This window comes from Aspergillus novofumigatus (assembly GCF_002847465.1).
Source record: "Aspergillus novofumigatus IBT 16806 chromosome Unknown P174scaffold_3, whole genome shotgun sequence".
Classification (NCBI taxonomy): Eukaryota; Fungi; Ascomycota; class Eurotiomycetes; order Eurotiales; family Aspergillaceae; genus Aspergillus; species Aspergillus novofumigatus.
This window is the reverse complement of record NW_020194276.1, coordinates 405502-428513: the sequence shown is the minus strand read 5'-3', so window position 1 is coordinate 428513 and position 23012 is coordinate 405502. Positions and strand designations below refer to the sequence as shown.

At 50.6% G+C, this 23012-nt stretch overlaps 10 protein-coding genes across 10 annotated transcripts; 6 read left to right on the top strand and 4 right to left on the bottom strand.

Annotated features, from left to right (window-relative positions):
• Positions 1-1327: 1327 nt before the first annotated feature.
• P174DRAFT_439615 (putative GTPase activating protein (Evi5)) lies at positions 1328-4562 on the top strand. Its single transcript, XM_024826848.1, has 4 exons — positions 1328-2287; positions 2404-2685; positions 2737-3093; positions 3145-4562. Exons 1-4 carry the CDS (start codon positions 1677-1679, stop codon positions 4469-4471), a joined length of 2577 nt encoding a protein of 858 aa, XP_024683543.1. The 5' UTR covers positions 1328-1676; the 3' UTR covers positions 4472-4562.
• Positions 4563-4633: 71 nt separating this feature from the next.
• On the bottom strand, positions 4634-5186 carry P174DRAFT_510820 (uncharacterized protein; the record flags this gene model as incomplete). Its single annotated transcript, XM_024831723.1, has 4 exons — positions 5060-5186; positions 4877-4988; positions 4681-4820; positions 4634-4654 (listed from the first exon to the last, which is right to left on the bottom strand). The coding sequence occupies exons 1-4, from the start codon at positions 5132-5134 to the stop codon at positions 4634-4636; spliced, it is 348 nt and encodes a 115-aa protein (XP_024683542.1). The 5' UTR covers positions 5135-5186.
• A 708-nt stretch (positions 5187-5894) lies between these two features.
• On the top strand, positions 5895-6890 carry P174DRAFT_367480 (SDR family oxidoreductase; the record flags this gene model as incomplete). Its single annotated transcript, XM_024822174.1, has 5 exons — positions 5895-5970; positions 6015-6073; positions 6132-6506; positions 6558-6755; positions 6807-6890. 5 exons carry the CDS (start codon positions 5895-5897, stop codon positions 6888-6890), a joined length of 792 nt encoding a protein of 263 aa, XP_024683541.1.
• Positions 6891-7628: 738 nt separating this feature from the next.
• P174DRAFT_386030 (uncharacterized protein) lies at positions 7629-8732 on the top strand. The gene is made up of 2 exons (XM_024823285.1): positions 7629-7819; positions 7880-8732. The coding sequence occupies exons 1-2, from the start codon at positions 7641-7643 to the stop codon at positions 8715-8717; spliced, it is 1017 nt and encodes a 338-aa protein (XP_024683540.1). The 5' UTR covers positions 7629-7640; the 3' UTR covers positions 8718-8732.
• Positions 8733-8854: 122 nt separating this feature from the next.
• P174DRAFT_429377 (BTB/POZ domain-containing protein) lies at positions 8855-10040 on the bottom strand (the record flags this gene model as incomplete). Its single annotated transcript, XM_024825571.1, has 3 exons — positions 8855-9219; positions 9272-9868; positions 9920-10040. The coding sequence occupies 3 exons, from the start codon at positions 10038-10040 to the stop codon at positions 8855-8857; spliced, it is 1083 nt and encodes a 360-aa protein (XP_024683539.1).
• A 980-nt stretch (positions 10041-11020) lies between these two features.
• On the bottom strand, positions 11021-12415 carry P174DRAFT_418913 (putative integral membrane protein Pth11-like; the record flags this gene model as incomplete). Its single annotated transcript, XM_024824746.1, has 5 exons — positions 11021-11531; positions 11585-11961; positions 12015-12082; positions 12139-12175; positions 12227-12415. The coding sequence occupies 5 exons, from the start codon at positions 12413-12415 to the stop codon at positions 11021-11023; spliced, it is 1182 nt and encodes a 393-aa protein (XP_024683538.1).
• Positions 12416-13326: 911 nt separating this feature from the next.
• P174DRAFT_386027 (flavin-containing monooxygenase) lies at positions 13327-15392 on the top strand (the record flags this gene model as incomplete). The annotated part of the gene is made up of 8 exons (XM_024823284.1): positions 13327-13577; positions 13630-13643; positions 13690-13939; positions 13989-14057; positions 14104-14367; positions 14415-14948; positions 15009-15178; positions 15227-15392. 8 exons carry the CDS (start codon positions 13327-13329, stop codon positions 15358-15360), a joined length of 1686 nt encoding a protein of 561 aa, XP_024683537.1. The 3' UTR covers positions 15361-15392.
• A 1059-nt stretch (positions 15393-16451) lies between these two features.
• On the top strand, positions 16452-18335 carry P174DRAFT_458542 (putative MFS multidrug transporter; the record flags this gene model as incomplete). The annotated part of the gene is made up of 5 exons (XM_024829679.1): positions 16452-17524; positions 17579-17703; positions 17755-17870; positions 17917-18046; positions 18103-18335. The coding sequence occupies 5 exons, from the start codon at positions 16452-16454 to the stop codon at positions 18333-18335; spliced, it is 1677 nt and encodes a 558-aa protein (XP_024683536.1).
• An 869-nt stretch (positions 18336-19204) lies between these two features.
• P174DRAFT_418910 (Zn(II)2Cys6 transcription factor domain-containing protein) lies at positions 19205-21558 on the bottom strand (the record flags this gene model as incomplete). Its single annotated transcript, XM_024824745.1, has 6 exons — positions 19205-20135; positions 20192-20514; positions 20550-20673; positions 20724-21223; positions 21281-21448; positions 21502-21558. The coding sequence occupies 6 exons, from the start codon at positions 21556-21558 to the stop codon at positions 19205-19207; spliced, it is 2103 nt and encodes a 700-aa protein (XP_024683535.1).
• A 391-nt stretch (positions 21559-21949) lies between these two features.
• Positions 21950-22902, top strand: P174DRAFT_458540 (PHD finger protein; the record flags this gene model as incomplete). The annotated part of the gene is made up of 2 exons (XM_024829678.1): positions 21950-22139; positions 22199-22902. 2 exons carry the CDS (start codon positions 21950-21952, stop codon positions 22900-22902), a joined length of 894 nt encoding a protein of 297 aa, XP_024683534.1.
• Between the last annotated feature and the right edge of the window lie 110 nt (positions 22903-23012).

Sequence of the window (23012 nt, the reverse complement as noted above, 5' to 3'; positions counted from 1 at the left end):
AACCTTCACCACAGGGCATCATGCGACCTCAGTATGATTAATCAAGTTATTGACTTTCTTTACTCCGTAGTTACCAGCATAGACAGCATGATGAGATCATGCTCCCCCATGGAAACACAAGCTGCCTGCCGCCGTCTACGTCTCCGCATCTGCTAAACCTCGACAAGGTTGAGATCGAATATACTTTCCCATATATTGTTCAATGATCACCAACCTCGCGGACTTATACTCAAACATCTGATTTGAGAGTATTTTGTGTTCATTATTCTCCGACTTCGCTGCCACCCGCCGCAGGGACTCAATACTGAGTTTCTAGTGCTGAATAACAACATCTAAGAAGACTGGGGTAGCTAGTATCAGCAGCGTAATAGTGTTAGGAAGTAGCTTAAGAGTAGCAAATACACCAGGGGTTGATATGGATGAAGTTCGGGACTTTGACGCCTTGAGACGCGAGCTGAAGTCATGGACTAGCAAGTTATGCGTAGGGCAGTACTCTGTACTTGTTGGCTCTCTGATGCGACATTTCACTATCAGTACACTAATGTGCCTGAGCAGCCTTGCCAATTATCTAATCACTAGTCCCAATTTTCAAGATCTCGAAATTATCAGAAACAGAAAACCAGAAGGACCATCCATATCCTATCCCAATTCGACCGTGCGCCTTCCGGAGCGCATGGACAATGTCGCGGGCATCATCCCGACCGCTGGATATCGGATTGACCACCAGTATGGGGTAGATACATACCTAATCCTTATTTCTTTCGACTCAGTAATTCATACCCATTCAGGGGCACCAAAAGTCAATCCATGGGTCAAAAATCCCCCGTGCGGAGAAATGACTGGTACTGGTCTTATGGGCCTGACTCTGTGGCCTGCGTGCCTTGCAGATCAGTCTTTACTCCAAATTCAGGGATAACAGTAGACGACATACTCCGTACTTGGATTCTTCCACTCACGAAGCCAAGACAATCATCTCCGTTGATATTGACACCAGCAATTGGGAAAAGACGTATAAACTGAAATCATCAAGAATAATTATTGACCCGGGATCGACATGGGCGAGGCCTTGAACCGAACAAGATGGATGATTCGTGGTTTTCGCGTTTCTCGAACACACCAAAGTGGGCTCGGGCTGCCCCTATTTCATCAATTCATCCTGTCATATCCCACTTCTGAGTCTAAGGCCGTCCTAGCATTGCTGCTAGCCAAACAGCGCTGTCCACTAAACGGGTCTAATTCATTATTCTAGTAACACCCTGAGGATCCACCGTCTAGACTAGGAGTCCATAGACTCTAGTAGTGTCCTTGACATTAGCTTAGGGAGGAGCCTTGAAACACCACCGCTACTTCTCCCACTTCCCTCGACTCCTGATGTACTGTTTTTTTCTCTCCCAGTTGGCTTAAGGTGACACGAAGTCAGTGTTCACCACGTTCTTTCTGCTCTCGTTTTTAGAAGCGATGCTGCCGTTATTGGCGGTTTATCGACCTCTCGTTCAGCTCATTTCTCCTTATCGCCCTCTGGTTTTAGGTTAATCCTCTGCGGGTATTCGAATTTCACATAGATACTGGCTGCGATCTGCAATTGAGGCCTTTTTTGACCGATTAATTGTCGACGAACTGTGATTGATCTGCGGTGGAACATCCACGATCGAATCCTAATAAACAGCACATCGACAATGGAGAGCTCCGACCCGATCGCGTCTCGCGCGCATCCCGCGGACAGCGTTCCCGACAACGATGAGCCAACGCATCCGAACCATACCGATTCGATGGTGACGGTCCCTTTATCCGACGTACAGTCCAATTCCGAGCATTCGCAGCCCGATTGGCGGACGCTTGATATTCCTCAGACACCCGTCGAGTCGACTTTGCCTGGGGAGGAAGAGACATATGATGAAGCTAATGTGGAAAGGGAGACAACGCCGACCCAGGGCTTTGTGAAAACAGAGCTTGCGACGGATTGTACCTCGGCGGCTCCCTCTGTTCGGTCCCGTAGCAGCGAAGAATATGAACGGGGCGATGCAGTTAACTGGGAAGAATTGGATAAAACAGAAGAGCAAGAGCCCCGTGGTGAGGGATCTGATGAATCGACTGCTCTTCTTTTGGCTCGGTTGGAGCAGGAGAACAATGCTCTAGCGACGAATCCCAAGTCTGTGAGCCAGCACCGACTGCAGACAAGGGCGTCGCGAGCGCAGTCACTCCATCAAATCAAGCGGCTGATTAACGAGGACCCTCGATCGTCTCTGCGATACTCTCAGCTGCCTCCTCCTCCCATGACTGAGCTCGAGTTCTGGGCTGCCTTGGTCGCGGATTACCCTCAGACTGCCCAGCGATTGCCGACTTTGACCTCCAATAAAATCCGCGGGGTATTCCCCCGCCGCTTCGAGGCGTAGTATGGCCTAGCTTGGCTGGGGCTCGAGATTCTTCATTACTAGTCGAATATGAAAGGCTGTGCGGCGAATCAAGTCCGTACGAAGGATTGATCGGAAAAGACATTGGTCGCAGTTTTCCTAACGTGGAAATGTTCCGTGACCCCCACGGCGAGGGACAGCAGATGCTGGCTAGAGTTTTGAAGTGTTTCAGTCTCTACGACACTAAGATCGGCTACTGTCAGGGGCTGGGATTCGTCGTCGGACCCTTGCTGATGCACATGACCGATGCGGAAGCGTTCTGCGTACTAGTACGGTGGGTTTCCACTCAAATACTATTTCTCGAGGCCCGAGCTGATTGTAACAGGTTGATGGATCACTATGATCTGCGGACATGCTACCAGCCTGATCTATCGGGTCTCCATTTGCGCGTCTATCAGTTCCAGAACCTCCTTGCCCGCCACCGTCCCGCTTTGTTCGCCCACCTGGAATCCTTAAATGTGGAGCCGATCTATGTGTCTCAATGGTTCCTGTCCTTTTTCGCAGTATCCTGTCCTCTTCCCATGCTTCTTCGCATTTACGATGTCATCTTCTTGGAAGGGGCCTGTGAGACCTTGATGCGTGTCGCCTTGTCGCTGATGCAGAGGAACGAGAAGAAGATCATGGCCTACACTGAGTTTGAGGATGTGATGCAATTCTTGCTGTCGAGAAGTTTGTGGGATACGTGAGTCTGCACGACCTTAGAATTCCGGTGCGAACTGACTGGTATTCGCAGATACGCTTGCCATGCCGACGACTTTGTCAATGACTTTGTCTCGCTGACATCGCTGGTCACCAAGGAAAGTTTGCAGGCGTTGGAAGCCAGCTATAATCAATCGCAAGGAATGCCGACCGGCATCACTTTCCCTCAGATGCAGGCCGCGGCGTCGAGATTCCTGGGCCGATTCTGGGCGGGATCCGGCTCTCAGACGAAGTCCTTCAATCTCAACCCCAACAACGGCAGTATGTCAGCTCGCGCCAGTGTCCGCCGGTCCGCATCCAAACAGAGCATGACATCCACGCTCAATTCGATAGAATCAACATCCGATGCGAGTACAGCTCCGACGGAGCTCTCAGCAGAACCACCCAAGCCACGGGCGAAGTCAGCCATGTCGCACAACAAAGACCGTGATCTGCACTCACAGATCGAGGATTTGCTGATGGCGCTAAGCGATCTCCAGCGGCAGCATGCGAATCTTACACGGGAGCTGCAGCAGGAGCGCGAGGAACGGGAGGAGGACCAGGAACTGGCGAAGTCCATGCTGAACTACATCAAGGAGGTCGAGGCAGATGACCCGCCAGCTGAGCTGATCAGCAAAGCGGAAGAGAGATTCGTGGACGCGGCCAACGCGAAGCGCATTTCGATCCCCCAGACGAAGCAGCAACTCCGTGAGGATCTCAACCGGTGGAAGGAGATGCACGAGGTCGAAGCGGGCCGGTGTCTCGACCTGACGCGTCGCATTGACGAACATGAACAAGAGAACTCGTCGCTGAGAGAGCAGTTGCGCGAGGCTCGCAGTCGCATCCAGGATGGTTACCGAGATCGCCAACGCCTGGAGAGAACCATCCGGGAGCTGCGGACCATCAAGACGTCGACCCCCGACTCACCACCAGAGACATTTGGCTCGCCGACCAGTGACGCCGGAGAGAGCCGGTCGCCCAGCGGGCTCCGCGAGCTCAAGCTGGGGCGGTCGAATTCGCAGAAGAGCACGACGTTCAACAAGAGGTCGAGCAGCCTCGGACTGCAGTCGGTCCTGGCGACGGAGAACCACAAGCCCGCAGCGGAGGAGACGCTGCTGCTGGAACTGGTGAACGCCAAGACGGCCGAGGCGGTGGCCAAACAGGAGCTGGAAGAAGTCAAGGCGAAGCTGGACTCGTTGAGGAAGATGATCGGAGGGCAAGGATCATTGCAACGAAGCGATTCGCGAAATTCTTTTATCGGCCGGTCCTCGACGAATCTCGCCAAATCAGCCACGGAGCCGGTTAATAGTGGAGGAGGATTCTTCAGTGGCTGGGGGCGTCGAGCCGTGTCTTCCAACGATTCGTACGCAGAAGCCAGGTGATTTTCGGCCTGTGGCATTGGTGTCTGGCATGTTGGATAGGCGTTTGGTTTTTCATCTTTTTCAAGTATATGATACCTTGTATATACCTCACAGATTGTACTAAATTGATACATATATCCACTGTCCGATCATACAGAAAAGTAACTTAAGGTAACTATGTAACTACCGAAAAGCAGCCCAAGCCTGCAACGCCCCATAGCCGCAACAACCACCCCATTCGCCTTGACCCCCTTCTTCAGATACCACCCGGCACTCACCCACACAATCGCCGTCATCAACGCCGCAATCCCCTTGTTGATTGGCTCCGCCAGCAACGCCGGATTCTGCGCCCAGTTGTAATTGATCATTGCTGCAGCCTAGCCTCAGTCCTGGCATCTTCCCAGGGGGATAAGGAATAGGACAAACCAGTCATGAGGAAAAAGGCACTACCCTGGTACCAGCCTGCCTTGGCACAGGTGTAGGCTAGATTAGGCAGTTTGTGGAATTGAGGGAGGGATTGCCAGTCCCGGGCTGAGATCTGAGGCATTTAGTATGTATGTAGATATGGACTCTGCAGATCCAGATGGGATGGGAATAGGGGAGTCTTACAGTATGGCCTACGGAGACGAGGAGCCAGCCGATGGAGGTAGCTTTGAGCGGGGTGGAGGTGGCTGAGAGGGACATTTTGCTGGTGAGGTTTCTTCCTTTGAGTGTGATAGTGTGATTGATGTGGTGATGTGGATGTGGAAAATAGGAGATGTGAGATGGTGTTGAGATGAAGGGAATGGCGATGTTGCCAAGACCGAGTTCCTCGGCTCAGGATGGTCAGGATGGTCATGATCATGATCGTCATGATCGTGGTGTTGTGAGCATACAGACAACTGTTTGCATTTAGGGATGTTTATCACTCTATAGACTGTGGACACTATAGATCAGTAACTGGTATACTGTTTGCAGGAGCTTATTCTCTGTATGAGGCTTACCGTGCTATTGTACTCCCTTCTGGATCCTCATACATACATTCCGCTCTGGGGCCTTTTGGGTGATCCCGTTTCGCGGGGCCGGCGCCTCGGGCGGGCGTCTACATGGGGAGAGCTTGACAAGATGAATTCTGCCTGTCTGGTTGAGTGCTTGAAATGCCTTATCTTTGAATTTGGAAGACATCGTGCATATTCTGAGATCAGTGAAGAAATGACTATGTTCCAGGCTGATGTCTGCCGGGAATTCTGTGATCCTATCAAGATGATCGCTATATCGACTACTGTGGATAGAGGACCTTTGTATAGAAGTCTTTAGCCTCTGAATTTACCGCACCTGTTGATAAGAGCTGATCATTTCCTGGTTTATCGCCGGAGGGCCTCCGATGCGGGGTTGACGTGTTCGCGGGGGAGGATATCTTCATCGTGCGTTCAAGAGCATCTCTTCAGATCCAAGCAGAATCAAGATGGTCCTCGCAAAACCGGAGAATAAGCATGTCCTCAAGGCCTTTGACCTCACGGGCAAAGTGGCCGCTATAACTGGTAAGTTGCCAATGTAATGCATGGCGACAAAGCTAATCAGATAGGCGGCGCTCGTGGCATCGGACTGGAAGTTTCTCGTGCTTTGGCTGAAGCAGGTGCCAATGTATGTCTCTTTATTATTTGTCCTCCCTCCTTATCATGAAAAAAAGGCTTATAGTCAGGTCGCATTGATCTACAACTCGTCCAAAACTGCCGACACAACCGCCGCGGAAATCGCCTCCGCGAACAATGTCAAGGCCGCAGCTTACCAAGCAAACGTCAGCAACAAGGCCGAAGTCGAGAAGACCATCCAGCAGATTGCCTCTGACTTTGGAGGACTCGATATCATCGTCGTCAACTCGGGGATAACCTCGAACGTCGCGGCGGAGGACTACACAGCCGAGCAATGGAAGGAGATCATGCAGGTGAACCTGGACGGCGCGTTCTACACTGCGCAGGCTGCCTCGCATATCTTCAAGGCCCAGGGACGCGGAAACATCATCTTCACGGCCTCTGTGAGCGCGACGCTGGTGAATGTTCCGCAGAAGCAAGCTGCGGTATGTTTTTTCTCGTGTGTGCAGCTGCAGCGAGATTGCTGACGGGAATAGTATAATGCCTCGAAAGCGGGGGTGGTGCAGCTGGCCAAATGTCTGTCTGTCGAATGGGTGGATTTCTGCCGGGTGAATTGCATCTCTCCTGGTTTCATTGAGACTGATATCCTGGATATCCATCCCAAGGAATGGAGGGAGAAGTGGTATAGTATGGTCCCTGCGCAGCGGTTTGCGGATACATACGAGCTGAAGGGGGTGAGTTCTTTGTTTTCCAGGTGAAGCGTAGCAGTGCTGATTTGGTCACAGGCGTATGTGTTTTGTGCCTCGGATGCGTCGAGCTACATGACGGGGGCTAATCTTGTGATTGATGGGGGATATACTCTTCCATGATGCTTATGCTCTCGAGTATGACAGGATTCACATTGTAACTCCGTGATTGATAGAAAGCACCAGTGTCATAACCATGAAGCGAAGGGACTTGTCAAAATGATGCAAAGTGAACGGCTAGGTCAGTTGTTTCTCTATGATTTAGGTAATAACTCAAGGTGATATAACCTATCAAACGAGAGGCAAACGACCAGCTGTAAAGGACTGGTGATGTAGCGCCGTTAGGTGGGTAGTCGAAAGACAAATAATGGTTTGTGTCTGTAGGCGCTGGGATAATCTCGTCGTCCAAAATGTGTAGGTCTCAACTCATGGGCACACAAGATACAATAACCTCGATAATATACCACGGACTAGCACTAAGCTAGATTTAGCAAGATTCTTGCATAGAGCTTGAGTACTGGGAACATACCTGCTAGCTCAGCTGAAACATTCTGCACTCCATTAAGCGCCGTCATCGACGGCGTTTAGCCGTTGGCGTGGTCAGCATCCAGCTCTTGCTTTGATCAAATATGATAGGCTCAAGTCAAGAGCAGACTTTTCCCAAGCATTTCATAAAACAACCCATCTTTGCTGAACCAAATGACTGGCTAAGAGTGCTCAGTGTAGATCGGCGCTTGAGACGTCTGTTTAAAGCTAGCCATCCCTCTATTACCAGACACATAAGCACGTAGAACAACATATAGGGAGATAAAGAACTGCAGGTACTCGAATATCATTCTTGAAGTCAAGTTAGATATCAACAATTTATACACAATGGACACGGGAAAGCAGACAGAAAAGGAGAAATTGAATCTCCTCTCCTTAGACGGCGGAGGCATCCGCGGTCTCTCCTCCCTCTATGTGCTCAAGGCTATGATGGAAGCAATCGATCCGGACCATCCGCCAAAACCATGCCAAGTTTTCGATATGATCGGTGGGACAAGTGCAGGCGGGTGAGTTACCAGCAAAACAGCCCAGCCAATGCTCTATGTCGCATATCATAACACCAACAGATTAATCGCTATTATGCTCGGCCGCCTCAAGATGGACGTGGACCAATGCATCGACGCATACGTTCGGGTCTCCCAGCAGGCTTTTACCAGGAAGAACTATGTACCCGTCACTCTACGGGGTAACTTCAGGGCGCGCTTCAACACCGAGAAGCTCGAACGGGCTTTGAAGACAGTAGTGGTCGAACAGGGTCTGGACGAGGATGCTCTCCTCTGGGACCCTGATACGTCCTGCCGCGTCTTTGTCTGCACGACGAAGCAATTGACTGGGAATGTCACCAGCTTCACGAGCTATTACCATTTACGTGGACAGAATGACTTGTACAAAATTTTGAAGATCTGGGAGGCGGGAAGGGCGACTTCCGCTGCGCCGTCGTTCTTTGATCCATTGGTGATAATCGATCCGCTGTTGGGGTATAAGCGGGTGTTTCTCGATGGTGCGCTTGGAGCCAATAATGCCGTTGGACAAATGTGGCTCCATGCTGGGGATTTATGGGAGGAAGACCTGAAGAGTCGGCTGGGATGTCTGGTGTCTTTGGGTACTGGCATGCGGTCTGAGATGAACTTTACCGGGGGATTCATCCAAGAGCTTAAGCTGAGGAAGCGTATTCTGACGGATACGGAGTTTGAAGCAGACACATTTGCCTATGAGCATTATGATCTAGTTGAGGAACATCGGTACTTCCGATTCAATGTTTCGAATGCGTTGGGGGATATTGGACTGGGGGAGGTAAAGAAGATGGACAAGATTGTTTCCGAGACGAGGAGGTATCTTGCCAATGATGCTGTTCGCGAGGAGATTGCGCTGTGTGCTGCATCATTACAACAGAGGCAGGTTTGAGTAAGATAGAGCCGTTTCCTGTCCTGAATTTGCATTTCTATTTTGTATCAATGTCACCTATGATGATGTGTCTATTATACGTGTATTGACTTGGAATGAAACGATAGCTATGACTATGAACAGAACGTCGCCGGAAATCAACTGACACGAAGGCGTCCAAGTTTGAGACCTATTACCGTATCGTATGAACCCTCCAACAGAGAAAACGAACTGTGGGGGCATTTGTGATTGGCATACCCTGGCTGGTAGCTGTCCCTCCACTTCGGGGCAACAAATGACTGGACGGATTTGGTCAAGTCTGTGACATTGCAACCCTTGTAATAGAATTTGACCTCTGACTCAAGTAGACCCTTTTTGTGCATTTGCCCCGTGAGAGAACCAAGCATGATGGGCCTACACTCGAAGTTGCAACCTTTAATTCCTGTCAAGAACGCATCACGTTCTTGCTGAAGTTGAAGAATCACCTTGCATATAGCCTGTTGTCTTTTCTGGTTCATCTCGTCTAGATCCCTGGTCAGCAATCGTTCTTATTGAGAGGATTGGCACAGACTTACAAATGATGCGCGCTGGAATCGGCAACTCCAGTGCATTGATCTCATCTTTGCTCTGCGACATGGCAATCGAGGTCGCCTTCTTGAACTTCATGGGCATATTGAAGTACCAAGAAATCCATAGCCACAAAATCAAGTTCCGTGAGTACATATCTGGAAGTTCTTCCCGCAGACAGGTAATCCACGCATCACGGATGAACCCCACGAGATCGTTGCATTCATAGTAGTCTGCGAGAACAGCGATCTTAGCAGCGAGCTCGAGGCTCACCCTCTTTGGGAGTTTGTGGTGCTGGCAATGAAGAATTCGAAGGAGAATCAAGAAAGCCTCAACATCCCAGCCCTCAGTGGTAATCTCGACTGATCCGGTTCCAACAAAAGTTGAACCTTCCTTCCATTTGCCAGTCAGGGGTCTCTTGAACACGGGAGAGGCCAGCATTAAGTGTTTTGCTGACACTTGAATATGGACGTCGACTTTACAAGGTATGCCGTCCTCCCCTTCGACAGACCCGTTGACAGGCTCGTCACTCGAAGCAACAGAGCGGCCATCAAACGTCAGTGTCAAGACGGGGCCCACCTTCTCAGCTACTTTCTCTGATTCTTCTGTAGACTGTTAGCCTGTATATGATGAGTAATAGTATTTTAGTGACTCACCGGAATTCGCAGGCTCTTCAACTTGAGCACTGTCATCCTTCCAGACCGCGAAAGGTGCATTGGGATTATGCACGATAATGACCACTTCGCCGTCTGGGTCAATAATATGAGTTTCCTCCATGGTGATGTTGTAGTCGCTTTGAGATCTGCTTCTAGATACTATAGACAAAGGGAAAGATCTTTCAAGCTGGGAGGCAAAGGATAAAATAGAAGATCAATGCTTTCGGCAGTAGCTTTAAATATGGAGCTGACCTTAGGAAGATGTCTGTCTAGTAGTCTGCAGCTGTGTAGTAAGTATAAATAGTGATGATGGTACCTGGGTGTTCGTATCATATCCAACTTGCTTTCACCTCATCAGCTAAGAGGCTCTTTTCATATCCGTCACTTGATGGAAATGGGAAGAGTATCGCTTAGATTGCTCTCACAGGTAAGCCTGCAGCTTGCCTCGCCACTGTTGTTTTAATCTTCCGCTCACTGCCAGGATACCCAACCCGTACCACGCCTCTATCATATCTTCCACCGTCTCATCAACTTTGCATTGACAATGATCCGAATCATCCCAACGCCACCACCAGCATCTCAACGTACTTCTAACTCTTCAAATTCTCTAATGAAGGTCGAAGATAACTCTCTACAAATCCAGCTAACATATCCGTCCGCATAAGCCTTTAAGGCTTGCGTTTCGTTTCCCCGCAGGGAAGTACTCACCTCCCACAGCCAATCCTCCAGCGTCATCTGGCCGACGCTTTTACGTCCGTGTTTCCCTCATGATCTGAAACAAAATTGATGGCCTGATCCTTGATGGAAAAACCTCCTCTCTCAGCTCTTTCCTTCTCAGGCCGATGCCGCACAACACCACGCAATAGAAAGCGCTCAAGAACCGCGTAGAATGCAATTGTCCCTTAGTTAGAAATGGAGGTGAAGGCAGATTTGAGGATGACGCCGAGAACATCCGCAGGTAGACGAAAAGAGAAACCATTCTGTCCATGTCTTATTCTTGACTCTAATGGTGACGCCGCTATGGGATTTGATGTTAAGGTAGAGGAGGTGGATTTCTCATATCGCGGAGGCAACAGCATTGGTTTGCTGCTAAAGTCTTGCTCATCGGCCAGCATGCTCTTCTTGCCACTGAAAGTTCCGATGCACCCGGATCGACATGGAATTCCTTTCATTCCTTTCACTGTCGCTGCCTTCGCCTCCCGCGAATTTGGTCCCTTCGGCGGGCTCCGAGTTTGTCGTCAAGATTGCTTCGTCTTCTGTAGGCCGGAGAATCAAACGTTCATCATTGCTCCTGTGCTGACTGTCGTCAAGGGAGCGTAAGAGACGATGTTCATCATGGCCGCCTGAGACACGCTGGATTTGTGCTTTACGCTGGAGCTCAACCTCTTGAGACGAACTCGCGCCGAATTTGCCTGCTATCCGAGAGGACCCGAGGATGCGCTTGAGAGCTGATTTGAGAAGAGGCTGCAAGGTTGGAAGACAGGCGCAGACAATGCCGATACACGGTTCCACGCTGGACCAGATGAATACGTCGCCCATGTTCCAGGTGATGTCGAGAGATCTGCTGAGGAAGGTCATGAAATAGATGCGGATGACGCTCGCGACGCAAACACTGCAAGTGTTAGCGTACCCCCGTACGCATTCATCAGGGACAGGGCAACCTACAATCCTCCCAGTAAGAAGATACCGGACACCAGGATCTTCTGTGCCGTTCGCATCTGGAGTCTCCAGACCAGAGGGATGGGAACCATTAGGATTATACCATCCGTGGCCACGTTGGCCGCCGCATTGCCGATGTAGAAAGGGTACAGGTTGAAGATACATTCCCCCCGCCGGGGTCCCGATACTGTGTCCAGTAATATGATAATGGGTCGGCAACAGACAAGGAACGCAATAGTGCATGAGAACCAGTAGCCGACGGTCAAGAACGCACAAATCCACATCACCCAGTTCATGCCAAAGATGCGGCGGTAGAACAGGATGATAGAGAGCTTGATCAGTGGAATAGCAACGACATAGATGAGGACATATGCAAATAGAAGCTGTGGAATCAGCCCATTCGTCTCATCTATCGCACACGTTTGGCGGGCCATACCTGCATCACGACGATCACATTGTCCAACTCGACCACCCAGACATGTTTCCCAAGGCCATAGTAGCCCCCTGAGATACGTTAACCTTCAAGCACCTGTTGCGGCATCAAGTATGGGGTTACATACCCACAATGGTGCAGACGAGATTCGCCGTGACGGGGATCTGTTTTCGCTCAGTATGCCCCAAAAGACCTGTTCATTGACAGAGACGTACAAGTGATACACCAATCAACCAGTCATCTGCCAGGACATTGGCATGCTGCACCTTTAGCCTGGCGGTGATTCGTAATGCAATCGCAATGATGGCGAGAATGTACAGTGCGATGACCGTGGCATTGTTCCTGGGCGTGTGGTTTTCTTTGAGGTCTATGCCTGGGGAAGGCTCACCGAACGGGCTTGACATCGCAATTGAAAGTGTCTGACAGTCAGAAGTCACGAACCTTCTGAGAGACTGAGGAGCACATTTCCCAATTGCGATGGATGAGCGAGGGACATGACTTCTCCCTTGAGATTGAGATCTCCAAGGCGGAAAACAGGCATCACCAGAAATCTCAACCTCTAGTGAGTCTGGATCGATATAATGTCTCCTATCTAACATCCTTGTATACTCTCCACTTTAATAATCAATTTGCAGGGGTAAGAGTCAGTCCACATGATGTTCCTCCTGTCAACGCGCACGCCGTTTCCACACGACGATGTCTCCGCCTGGACGGGGGCATAGCACGCTTTAGGGCGCCATGGCACCATTAGTACCAAAAAAACGGCCCATATACATCCCTGCGGTGACAGGGATAAACCGGCTCAACATACAGGACAGAATGCCAACTTGGAAATAGAAGGCAGGTATCTTGGTCTTTTGGCCCATTACCCCTGGAAAGTGGAAAAGGCATTGGCAACCCGTAGCCCAGCAGCTGTTCAGCGTTTCCACCTTGACAAATAAACGGCTGTTAAAAGGAGCCACTGAGGGCGCATACAATCTAACAATATAGGTTGTGGAGTGCATACCCTACGTTGCACTGACCCATTCTAATATGTAACACTGTCTAGAGTACTCCCTGTCAAGCGAACTGTCAAACGATCATCCAATCCACTAAACATACTAATCATGCAACTAGCCAACTGGCTCTATTTCTCCTCCCGAACTACTCCAGACTAGACGTCCGTTCCCCCGACGGTCCAGAACAGAAATAGACAGGACCCAGCAACTGAGATTCCCTGAGCGACTGGTCTCGAAAGGGGTCGATGACCGACATATATCCCCTTAATCTACCCCGCGTCCGATCATGGTCGGGGAAAAGTGACAATACCAGCAAAATGCCTTCAAATGAATCATTCCCAGTCTCAAACGGCCACATCCAGGATGGCTGGTCTATTGACCCAAGCCAGTTCGCCTTTACGCCTCGAAAGCTCCGGGTGGTTTGCATAGGTGCGGGCTTCTCGGGGTTGATACTGGCGTACAAGCTGAGGCACGAGAGACCAATAGACTTTGTCGATTATACTATCTACGAGAAGAATCCAGAGGTTGGGGGGACGTGGTACGAGAATGTCTATCCCGGGGTTGGATGGTTAGTTCTTAGCTTTCTCTACGTTGAGACGATCCGCTGATGATTCTGGCAGTGACATTCCGGCCCGTAGGTTTTATTCGCATTTGTTGCTGCTTGTTCTAATATCAAATAGATAGCTATGTCTTCCCCTTTGAGCCAAATCCGAATTGGTCCAAGTTCTATGCCAGCGGACCAGAGATCCAGGACTACATCGTCAACACGACGGACAAGTACGGTCTCAGAGACAAAATCAAATTCAACACGAAGCTTCTACGAGCGGTTTGGAACGAAAGAGACGGAAAGTGGGAACTCACGCTGGAGCAGGCAGGTTCGCTCATCGAGGACGTGGCCGATGTTGTCCTGGATGGCAGTGGCATCCTAAAGTGCGCAGCTATTCCTCCGGCTGGCAAGTACGAGGCTGACTCGGGACAGTCAATGGAAATGGCCTCATGTCGAGGGCCTGGATTTATTTCAAGGAAAGCTCCTTCATACTGCCCGATGGTAAGCGCTACGATAGTTCGCTGGTGCTCTGTAGCTAACAATGTAGGGATCCGGATTACGACTGGACGGGAAAGAGAATTGCCGTTATTGGTAACGGATCTTCTGCTCTGCAGATCGTTCCAGCACTCCAGCCAAAAGCCGCAAAGATTGTCAACTACATTCGTCGCGCGACCTGGGTATCCACGAATCTCTGCGGAAATCTGACCAAAGATGGCATGGGGACGAACTTTGAATTCACGGAGGAGGAAAAGCAGCGTTTTAGAGATGACCCTGATGAGTTTTTCAAGTACCGCAAGATGATCGAGGACTCGTACGTTCGTCTCTGGCAATATTAGAATTGTGCTAATATCCCCTCAGGGTCAACTCCGTTTTCCGACTCATGCTCTCCGGCTCCGAAGAGAACAGATTCCTGTTCAAGCTCGTCGACAGCGTTATGCGAGCCCGGCTGTCCAAGGACCCAGAGTTAGCCGACAAGCTCATCCCAAAGTATGAAATTGGATGCCGCCGTCTCAGCCCCGGAGACGGCTACCTCGAAGCCCTGCAGGCAGACAACGCGGAGATCTGCTTCGACAGCATCCAACGCATTACCGAGACCGGTATTCAGACAGACAAAGGCGTCGAGGAGTTTGATCTGATTGTCTGTGCAACCGGATTCAACACCTCTTTCATTCCTGCCTGGGAGCTCGTTGGCCGAGACGGACGACGTCTTGACGAGGAGTGGAAGGAGAAGCCCGAGGCGTACTTTTCTGTCTGCGCGGCCGGTATCCCCAACTACTTCATGTTTGCTGGCCCGAACTGCCCCATTGGACATGGCTCGGTGCCGCAGATGCTCGCCTGGACGGCCGACTACATGTTAGATTGGGTTCAAAAGATAGCAAGCGAAGATATCAAGTATGTCTGTCCCTAGTCATCACGACATCTACTGACTACGCCATCTACTGACGTATCCAGATCGGTCGCCGTTAAAGACTCCGTCGTCCGTGACTACAACATCTACGCGCAGGAGAATCTGAAACGCGCAGTCTGGTCCAAGGGCTGCCATGCCTGGTATAGCAACAAGAACAAGGGAGAGGGTGTCACGGTCACCGCAATGTATCCGGGAAGTGTCTTGCACTACAAGGGTGAGTTGCTACTGCCTTTTTTACAAGAATGTACTGACCATGCCACAGCTGCCCTGAACACTATCCGCGGCGAACATTTTGATATCCGGTACAACACGACCAATCCGTTCCGGTGTCTCGGAAATGGGGAGCTGGCTTTTGAGCGAGGGGAGGGAGCGGATCTGGCGTTTTATCTGAAGTAGACCGTACAAAGAGTACACTCTTCTGAGATGGGAAACGAAAAGATTGATGAGTATGCTTAACGGGGCTCTTGCAAGTATGTGCCTTGAAGATGACACTATGGGACCACTGGTTGAATGCGATGACCGAAGAGAAGGGCTTCCCAGCTGCACTAGGTTCCTAGTCTACCATTCAATTGCTCATGCAAAAGATGAAAGTGCATGACTCCTTAGCAATCACCTCAAGACCATATCTTGCATTCGGGTCTTTTCAAAGGTTGGAGGCTGCCTAAGGCACATCCTCTGCCATATGACGGTCTTGCCTTCTTTTCCATTGCATCTCGGGCCTTCCTCGTTCTTAACCTCCACCACCGCGTTGCCGGTCTGATCATTCCTTTCTCGGGAAGCGTTCAGATCGCCCTATCGCTACTATCTTCCTCCTTTCCTTCAAGTTTATCTTCTCCACCATCATAATCCGCAAGCCCGACAACAGTTGGTAGGATAAAAACAGTCGCGTAATGATGTAATGCCTTGACGACGAATTCCATCATCACCAGGAATACGGAGAAACTCTAGCCTCTCCGCAATCTCCCCTTGAGATTTCGAAGGACTCCGGAGCATCCCAGCTTCCCCAGAGACTCGCGTCTGTCTGAGGGAGTCCATTTCAGTCAGCCTCGGAATGCAGATCCGGCTCATATTGGCCTGGCCACGCCGCAGATAACAAGCTCGGGGTGAGCGACTGCTAGGTTTGAGGAGTCCACGTCCCATTGTCCCCGGGGTACAGTTGCGCCCTATCCTTTTCTTAATCGCGGAGGCAAATGCGGAGAACGATTGGCAGTCGACTGCATTACCCTCCCCGGACGTTTCCTCCACATCCAAACGCTCGGTGAAGCTTGGTAGAGCCTACCCTGGCCTATGGTAGCGTGACGTCAAACCAATCGGAGGCAAGAAGGTGACAATCGTAGTCTAGGCCGGCCGCGAGAGGCGATTCTCGTATGGCAGACCCGGACGCATTTAATGGGGAAAACCCCCATTCTGATCGAGGCTAGGACTCATCATGAGCGCCGCTCGCAACCTTCTATTGAACCATATCCTCAATTCAAACTCAATGCACCATGTCTGCCTCCCATGACTCTCATCCCGAGTTCAACGTTTCCCAGGAGCTTGGCTTGTCTGATAGGGAGAAGCAAGAGGCTCCCGACGGTACCGCAGCGCATTCGCCTGCGTCTCAGTCTAGAGCCTGCCATGGAGAGGAACGGCAGAAGGAAGAGGGAGCCGATAGAGCGGCTGATGGACGGGCCGATGGCAGGGTAGAGTTGAAGGAGAGTGACTGTTATGATAAACTGGGGTTTTCCTATCCATCGTGGAAGAAATGGACAATCTTGACGGTCGTCGTCATGGTTCAGATTTCCATGAACTTCAATGCCAGTTTTTACGCCAGTGGAATCACTCCAATTGCTAAACACTTTCACATTGCAAAACAAGCCGCAAGAGTGGGTCAAATGGACTTCCTCATTGCCTACGGATTCGGTAGCGAGTTCTGGGCTCCCTGGAGTGAAGAGTATGGGAGATGGCCCGTCATGCAACTCAGCTTGTTTTTCGTGAACATATGGCAAATACCCTGCGCCCTAGCTCCCAATTTCGGCACCATCGTGGTCTGTCGTGCGTTGGGTGGTCTGTCATCTGCCGGTGGCTCTGTGACGCTCGGTATGGTTGCGGATATGTGGGAACCAGATCGGCAACAGTACGCTGTGGCGTACATTGTCTTTGCATCGGTAGCAGGGTCAGTCGTGGCACCCATCGTCGGAGGCTTCGTAACGACTTTTCTGAGCTGGCATTGGAACTTCTGGCTCCAACTCATCCTGGGTGGCTTCGTCCAAGTCGTGCACTTTTGGGTGCCGGAAACGCGCTGCAGCATTCTCGTGACGAGAGAAGCTAGAAAGAGACGCAAGCAGGGAGAGGAGGTGTACAGTGGTGATGAGCTCAAAGGCAAACGGGTTGACCTCAAGTACTTTGCGACTCTCTGGGCTCGTCCGTTCGTCATGTTCGTTCGGGAACCCATTGTGCTATGGCTTTCCCTCCTCAGCGGGTTCAGTGACGCCTTGATCTTCACTTTCCTGCAATCCTACGAACCTGTCTACAAGCAGTGGAATTTCAATACCATCACAATTGGGTTGGCCTTCATTCCGTAAGTCTCTCTCGACGATAACCCGCGGAGCAAGTGCTTGCTGATTATATAAAGGATCATGGTCGGATACGTTCTGGCTTGGTTCTCCTTTCTGCCCTGGATTCATCGCCATTGCCGTGTGCTTGAACGAGATCCTGACGCGCTCCAGCCTGAAGTCCGCCTATACTGGCTGCTCTGGGGTAGGTCTCTTCTCGCTTCTCCATTCGCCTGTCAACTCACAATAGTATTAGTTGCTCCACTCTTGACGATTGGTCTTTTTGGCTTCGCATGGACCAGTCTAGGTCCGAAACACCACGTCCACTGGATAGCGCCGATGATATTCTCTAGCTGCATTGCGATAGCGAATGTAAGTTCTCCTCAGCACTGCTGGACTTGTCTTAACGCAGAGACAGTATTCCATCTATATGGCCACGATCGACTACATGATTGCCTCCTACGGACCATACTCCGCCTCAGCAACCGGCGGCAATGCCCTAGCACGAGACTTCCTTGCAGGCATCGCAGCCATGTATTCCGTTCCAAGTAAGACCAGCACCACTTTTGAAAGATATCCAGGTGCTGTGCTAATAATTGCGAAGTGTACAAATACATGAGCAAATCACTCCCCCTGGAATGGCCTTCCACCCTCCTCGGCTTCCTATCCATCATCTTCATCACCCCGATCTACATCTTCTATTGGAACGGACCTAAAATCCGTGAAAGGTCCAAATTCGCCCAGATTCTCGCGTCCGACAGGAAGAAGGCCGGACGCCGGGTCTCTCAATGCGGTTCTGGCGATGCCGGTCCCGAGGAGTACTACTTTGATCCATGAGACTGGACCATTTAGTAGTTTGGAATTTGACCTCGTATTTTGACACTCGGAAGTTCTTTTCGTGCGAATGTTATATTGACAGCTGAAAGGAGAATTCCGGTAATTGAGATTGGCGAAAATGGTGCCAAATGGGACTAACAAGCTTGTGCATTTGAATGCTTGATCTTTGCATTTCATGTTCTTGTTCATTCGATTACATCGCATGATATTTGCATCAGCTTGGCGTATTGGTGACACTAACTTTGATAATCGGAGCGAATTTGTTTTCTAGGCACCTGGTATCGCCATCAATCGTGATTTCGACTTTTCTTTTTCTGGTAGAAGCTGACGCTATTCTGATGTGCTCGCGTAGATCGGGGTTGATTTCCGAGGTCCGAAATATTTGATTGCCGGGTATGAACCGGGATGAATTTCCGGTTAATGATGTCACCCATTTGTGCACTGTTTATTGTAGTTAGCCAGGCTGTACTGCACTGACTCCTAGACCATCTTTTAGGACGCGCAGACTGCGGCTAGAATTAAGAGTATGGACACGATAGTGATGCCGTTTGATATAGTTGTGTCGTGCTATGGCGGAGGTATATGTGTATCGACGGCACCATCCAAGCCGTTATGGTTGGAGCCATTTCCGACCAGAATCCGCATCTGTGCAAGTCATTGATTTGAATAGCCGGGCAGGCTTTCTGCAGCACTGATTAGATTAGTCCTTCTCCGAGACTGTGTAAGGCTCCCTAGAGCGTCAATGACGTACGGCCCACCAAGTAACTGGGGTTGACTTCAGTGTGTTGCACGAATACCCAATCAACCTCGCAGACAAGCGCTTTCACGTTATGGTGGCCGATGGCAAGCAGCTTTGCAGCCTCGACCTATCACTGATCCCACAGGCTCTGGAGCTTTTTAATCTGCGAACCAGTCGCCCATCCCAGATCAGCTTCGACGCCGCGCAGCAGGTCTCCAATAATCTGGCGTTCCTCGGGGCTCTCGAGGCACTGCCCCACGGCAAAGAGCAGGGGTATCATGTAGATACGGACACCACCTTGCGGTCTGCCGAGAGCGATGCCGCAGATCTCCTTGCAGCGGTAGTCGACCTCTTTCGTCAGCTCTCGGTAGCCCTGCAGCCGGTCAAAGGCGGTGCTCGGTGCGCTGATCACATCCGGCGGACGGTTGAGTAACAATGCAAGGCGGCCAAATTGATACTGCTGCATCGCAGCGGCGCAGGATGACATGCCGTAGAAGATTTCGGGGAATGGCATCTCGACGACCTCAGGGAGTTTGGATAGATCCTTGGGGCGAGCAAGACGCAGACAGGGGCGGAACGTCTCGGGGATCTTCTCGACCCACGTTTGGAACTCGAAGCAGAGTCTCAGCCAGGCGGATGTTGTCGGCTGAGAACGTGGAGATGTGACGGTTGGAGAGGGTGAATTTGTCGGCGGCTGACCGACCCACTGCTCTACCTGGGACCTTTTCGAAGCCGCCAAGAAGTTGAGGACCTTGTTCAGAAGCCAGATTAGACTGTTTGCTGCCAAGTCCTCCCGTTGAAGCATCATTGGGTTTCGAGTGAGTCCACTCTCTAGCAGGAGGTTTCCTTGATCGTCAATGGGGACACCGGCAGCTCTCCATAGTGTGAGGCTGTCCGGATCAAAATGTGTCAAAGACCGATTGAAATAGGCTCCTAGATAGTCAAAGCGAGCAAAGTCAAAAAAGCAGGCCGCAATCCCATGTGAAAATTGTGGAGGCTCTGCATAATTGTTGTATATTTGCAAAAGACTATCAAAAGCAGATTTGGCGCCATTGAGATGACTGTTCAGAGGTTAGCGAAGCACGCGACTGGAGGTGGGTTTAACAATGCAACACACGATTGCCACATTTCCCCAGCTTCATCCAAGAGCTTGTACGTTGTGAGTATGACCGCCGCGGCGAGTAAGTCTTCCACTTTTCTCCAAAAGGTCCCTATGACTGGTTGCTCCGTAGGAGGTCCATGTCCAGTTTGCTGCGCTTGGAGGTTCAGCCATTGACTGACCTTCTCCACTGGCGACTCCAGGACGGCTGTGCTAGAGACAGCTGAATAGGCATCGGAGACCGAGGTGTTGATGTGAGAAGCGGCAAGATAGTAGTAATTCGCAGCTTTTAGGAACCAGTCCACCTGAGCGGAATTCGGGTACACCTCCATTGTCGGGGGCTGGTAAACAGTCCGCCACCGGCCGGAGATATTACGCCTTTGACTCTTCCCAGATGCTTCGCTGCCAGAGCGGCGATTGCATACTTGAGACAAGGATCGTCAATCGCGCGAACTGGAACGTATGCTGAAAAGAACTTTCCAGAGTCCGAGATGTCTAGCCTGAGATGAATGAGCACAAAGTGTAGCTGCATGAGAGTCTCTTTACGAACCATGATCCCAGAGTCGCTGAGAAGTGCCTCGTAAGAAACGCAAGCTCGTGCTCAGTACCAGTCATTAGCTCCGAGAATATATCCTGAAACTCCTCTTCCTCACCACGCTGCGAGGGACTTTTCGGAGAGTTCAAGTGCGTAGCAGCAGTGGATTTCTTGAGCTCGCCGTAGAGACTATTTGGCGCGGCGAAACCTCCAGCTGCAGTCTTATTTGGCGAAAATGAGCTCTGTGCGTTGCTCCGACTGGAAGCACTCTGTTGGTCCGAAGCTGCCATTTCGGTTGGCCCAGCCTGTACTGCGGCTTGATTCACAACCTCGGCCATGCCGTCTGTTTGCACGGGTGGGTCTTGCACGGTTGACACTAGCTCATTTGGCGTTGAACGGACCGCTAACTGAGTGGCCTCGGCAGTCCCCAAGGCCAAGTTGGTGCGAGACTGACCTTGGTCGGCAGTACTTTGCATCACATTTTGCTCAAAGTCTGTTGAGTGAATACCCGCTACCTATCTTGGTATGAGACGTAATCATAAACGAGCATTAGGGAAGCGTGCAGGACTTACACCCTCCTTCGATTTGGCTGCATGCGGCTTTGAGTGAGGTTCACTGTAAGGTGCATATCGACGCCTTACAGAAGCACCTTGGTCTATGAACTTGCGAGTTTGGACATATCCAGGGCACTCCACGCCAGCATTGGTACAACGCTGGCAGCTCGGCCGCGTTTCATCGCACTAGACAGGTCAGAAAATGCGTCAAATTGTCCAACTGAGCTCTTGAAACACACCTTGAGATGCCTCTTTTTACAACGCTCGCAAGCCTTGTTCGACGGTACCCCTGGCATTGTCGATCTTTGCTCTGCGGCATTCAATTTGCGGGAGATGACCTCTTCTTTTACACGAGACTGAGGGTCTCATCTCAATCACAGCGACGAAGATGATGAGAAAGTTTTAGGTCGTAGATCAAGGAAAGTGCGTGGCTCGGCCAAGGAGTAAGGAAAAGCTTAACCGTCAAGGGATCTTGAATTCTTGATCGATTATGGACTGGGGCAAGTCGAGTGACGTGCGTCGGCGCTCGTTCGGATAAAAATCGGCAACTCATTCGGCATCGGCTCACCGCCCGGCAGTATCCGCCCTTTGGCTCCGAGAGTTTTGGTCTTACTGTTTTATAGCATTTTGTAGATTGACTCTATAGAAGTATTTCTTTTCAAAAGAAGTGCGGACCTGGTTGCTGAGATGCTGAGAAGGTTGGCTAGCCAAGACGACCCTAGTCAAGCTCGTGCAGTTCTTGACAGGTCACCAAACGAAAAGATCGCAGCAGACCATGAGGCATTGTTGCGACTGCTGGGCCATCCGGTACCCTTGAAAGTCGATTCTCATGTGCTTACAGATAATGAAAAGAGCCGTATTTACACGGATTGGATCAGTTAGTTCGTCACCAGCTTACCGACTTATAGAATCACTAACGTGTACACGTGATTGCAGAAGCAGGGAAACCTCACAATTTGGTCTGCTCAGAGTGTCGAAGTCCAGATGATTTGATGCTTTGCGAGACTTGTTGTAGGTCATATCATGCAAGATGTCTGTCAGATCCTGTTACAGCTACATCTACAGGCAATTTTTATTGTCCTTCTTGCAGAGACAAGCGATGGGATCAGATGCTGCCTCAAATCAGCTCATTGGCGGCTTCACCAGATGTCTCTCGGAGCAGCACACCTGTTCCACATCCAGCTATAATGCATAATCGCACAGGTCCGGCATATGCCCTGATTGTACAGTCAAGTCCGTCTGTTCATTCTTCGCCCGTTGATAGTCAGCAGCAGCACGCACAGAATGTGCTCAGTATGGCATCAAACTCTGACATCATGTCTCGAGCGCGACACTTTCTGATTCAGCATGGGAAGTTTCCTACATCTCAAGATTTTCATCCCGAGCTCTTGTCGAGTTTGGGGACAATGATGTTGGAGCTAGAGGCCCAACAGTTGCTGCTTCAGGAAATTCAGGACTTGCGAGAGGAAAACGCCAGCTTGAGAAGAGAGGCCCTGAAAACCAAGCCTCACTATGCCTCTCGAATGCCAATAAATGAAACTGTCCTCAATTCTCCTTCTCAGCTGGCTCCAAGGATTCAGACTCCATCTCCCGATACGGCTGGAAAGTCATGGGACAGAATTGTCATGGATTTGATCTGATCTGTTGGCAACCTTGCTCACGAAATCATATCTTTTATCATTGTTTGCGGCCGATAGGCTTTGAGCGCCCTCGGGAGGTGTGCTAGGTCACAACTGCAGAGTATGCATGC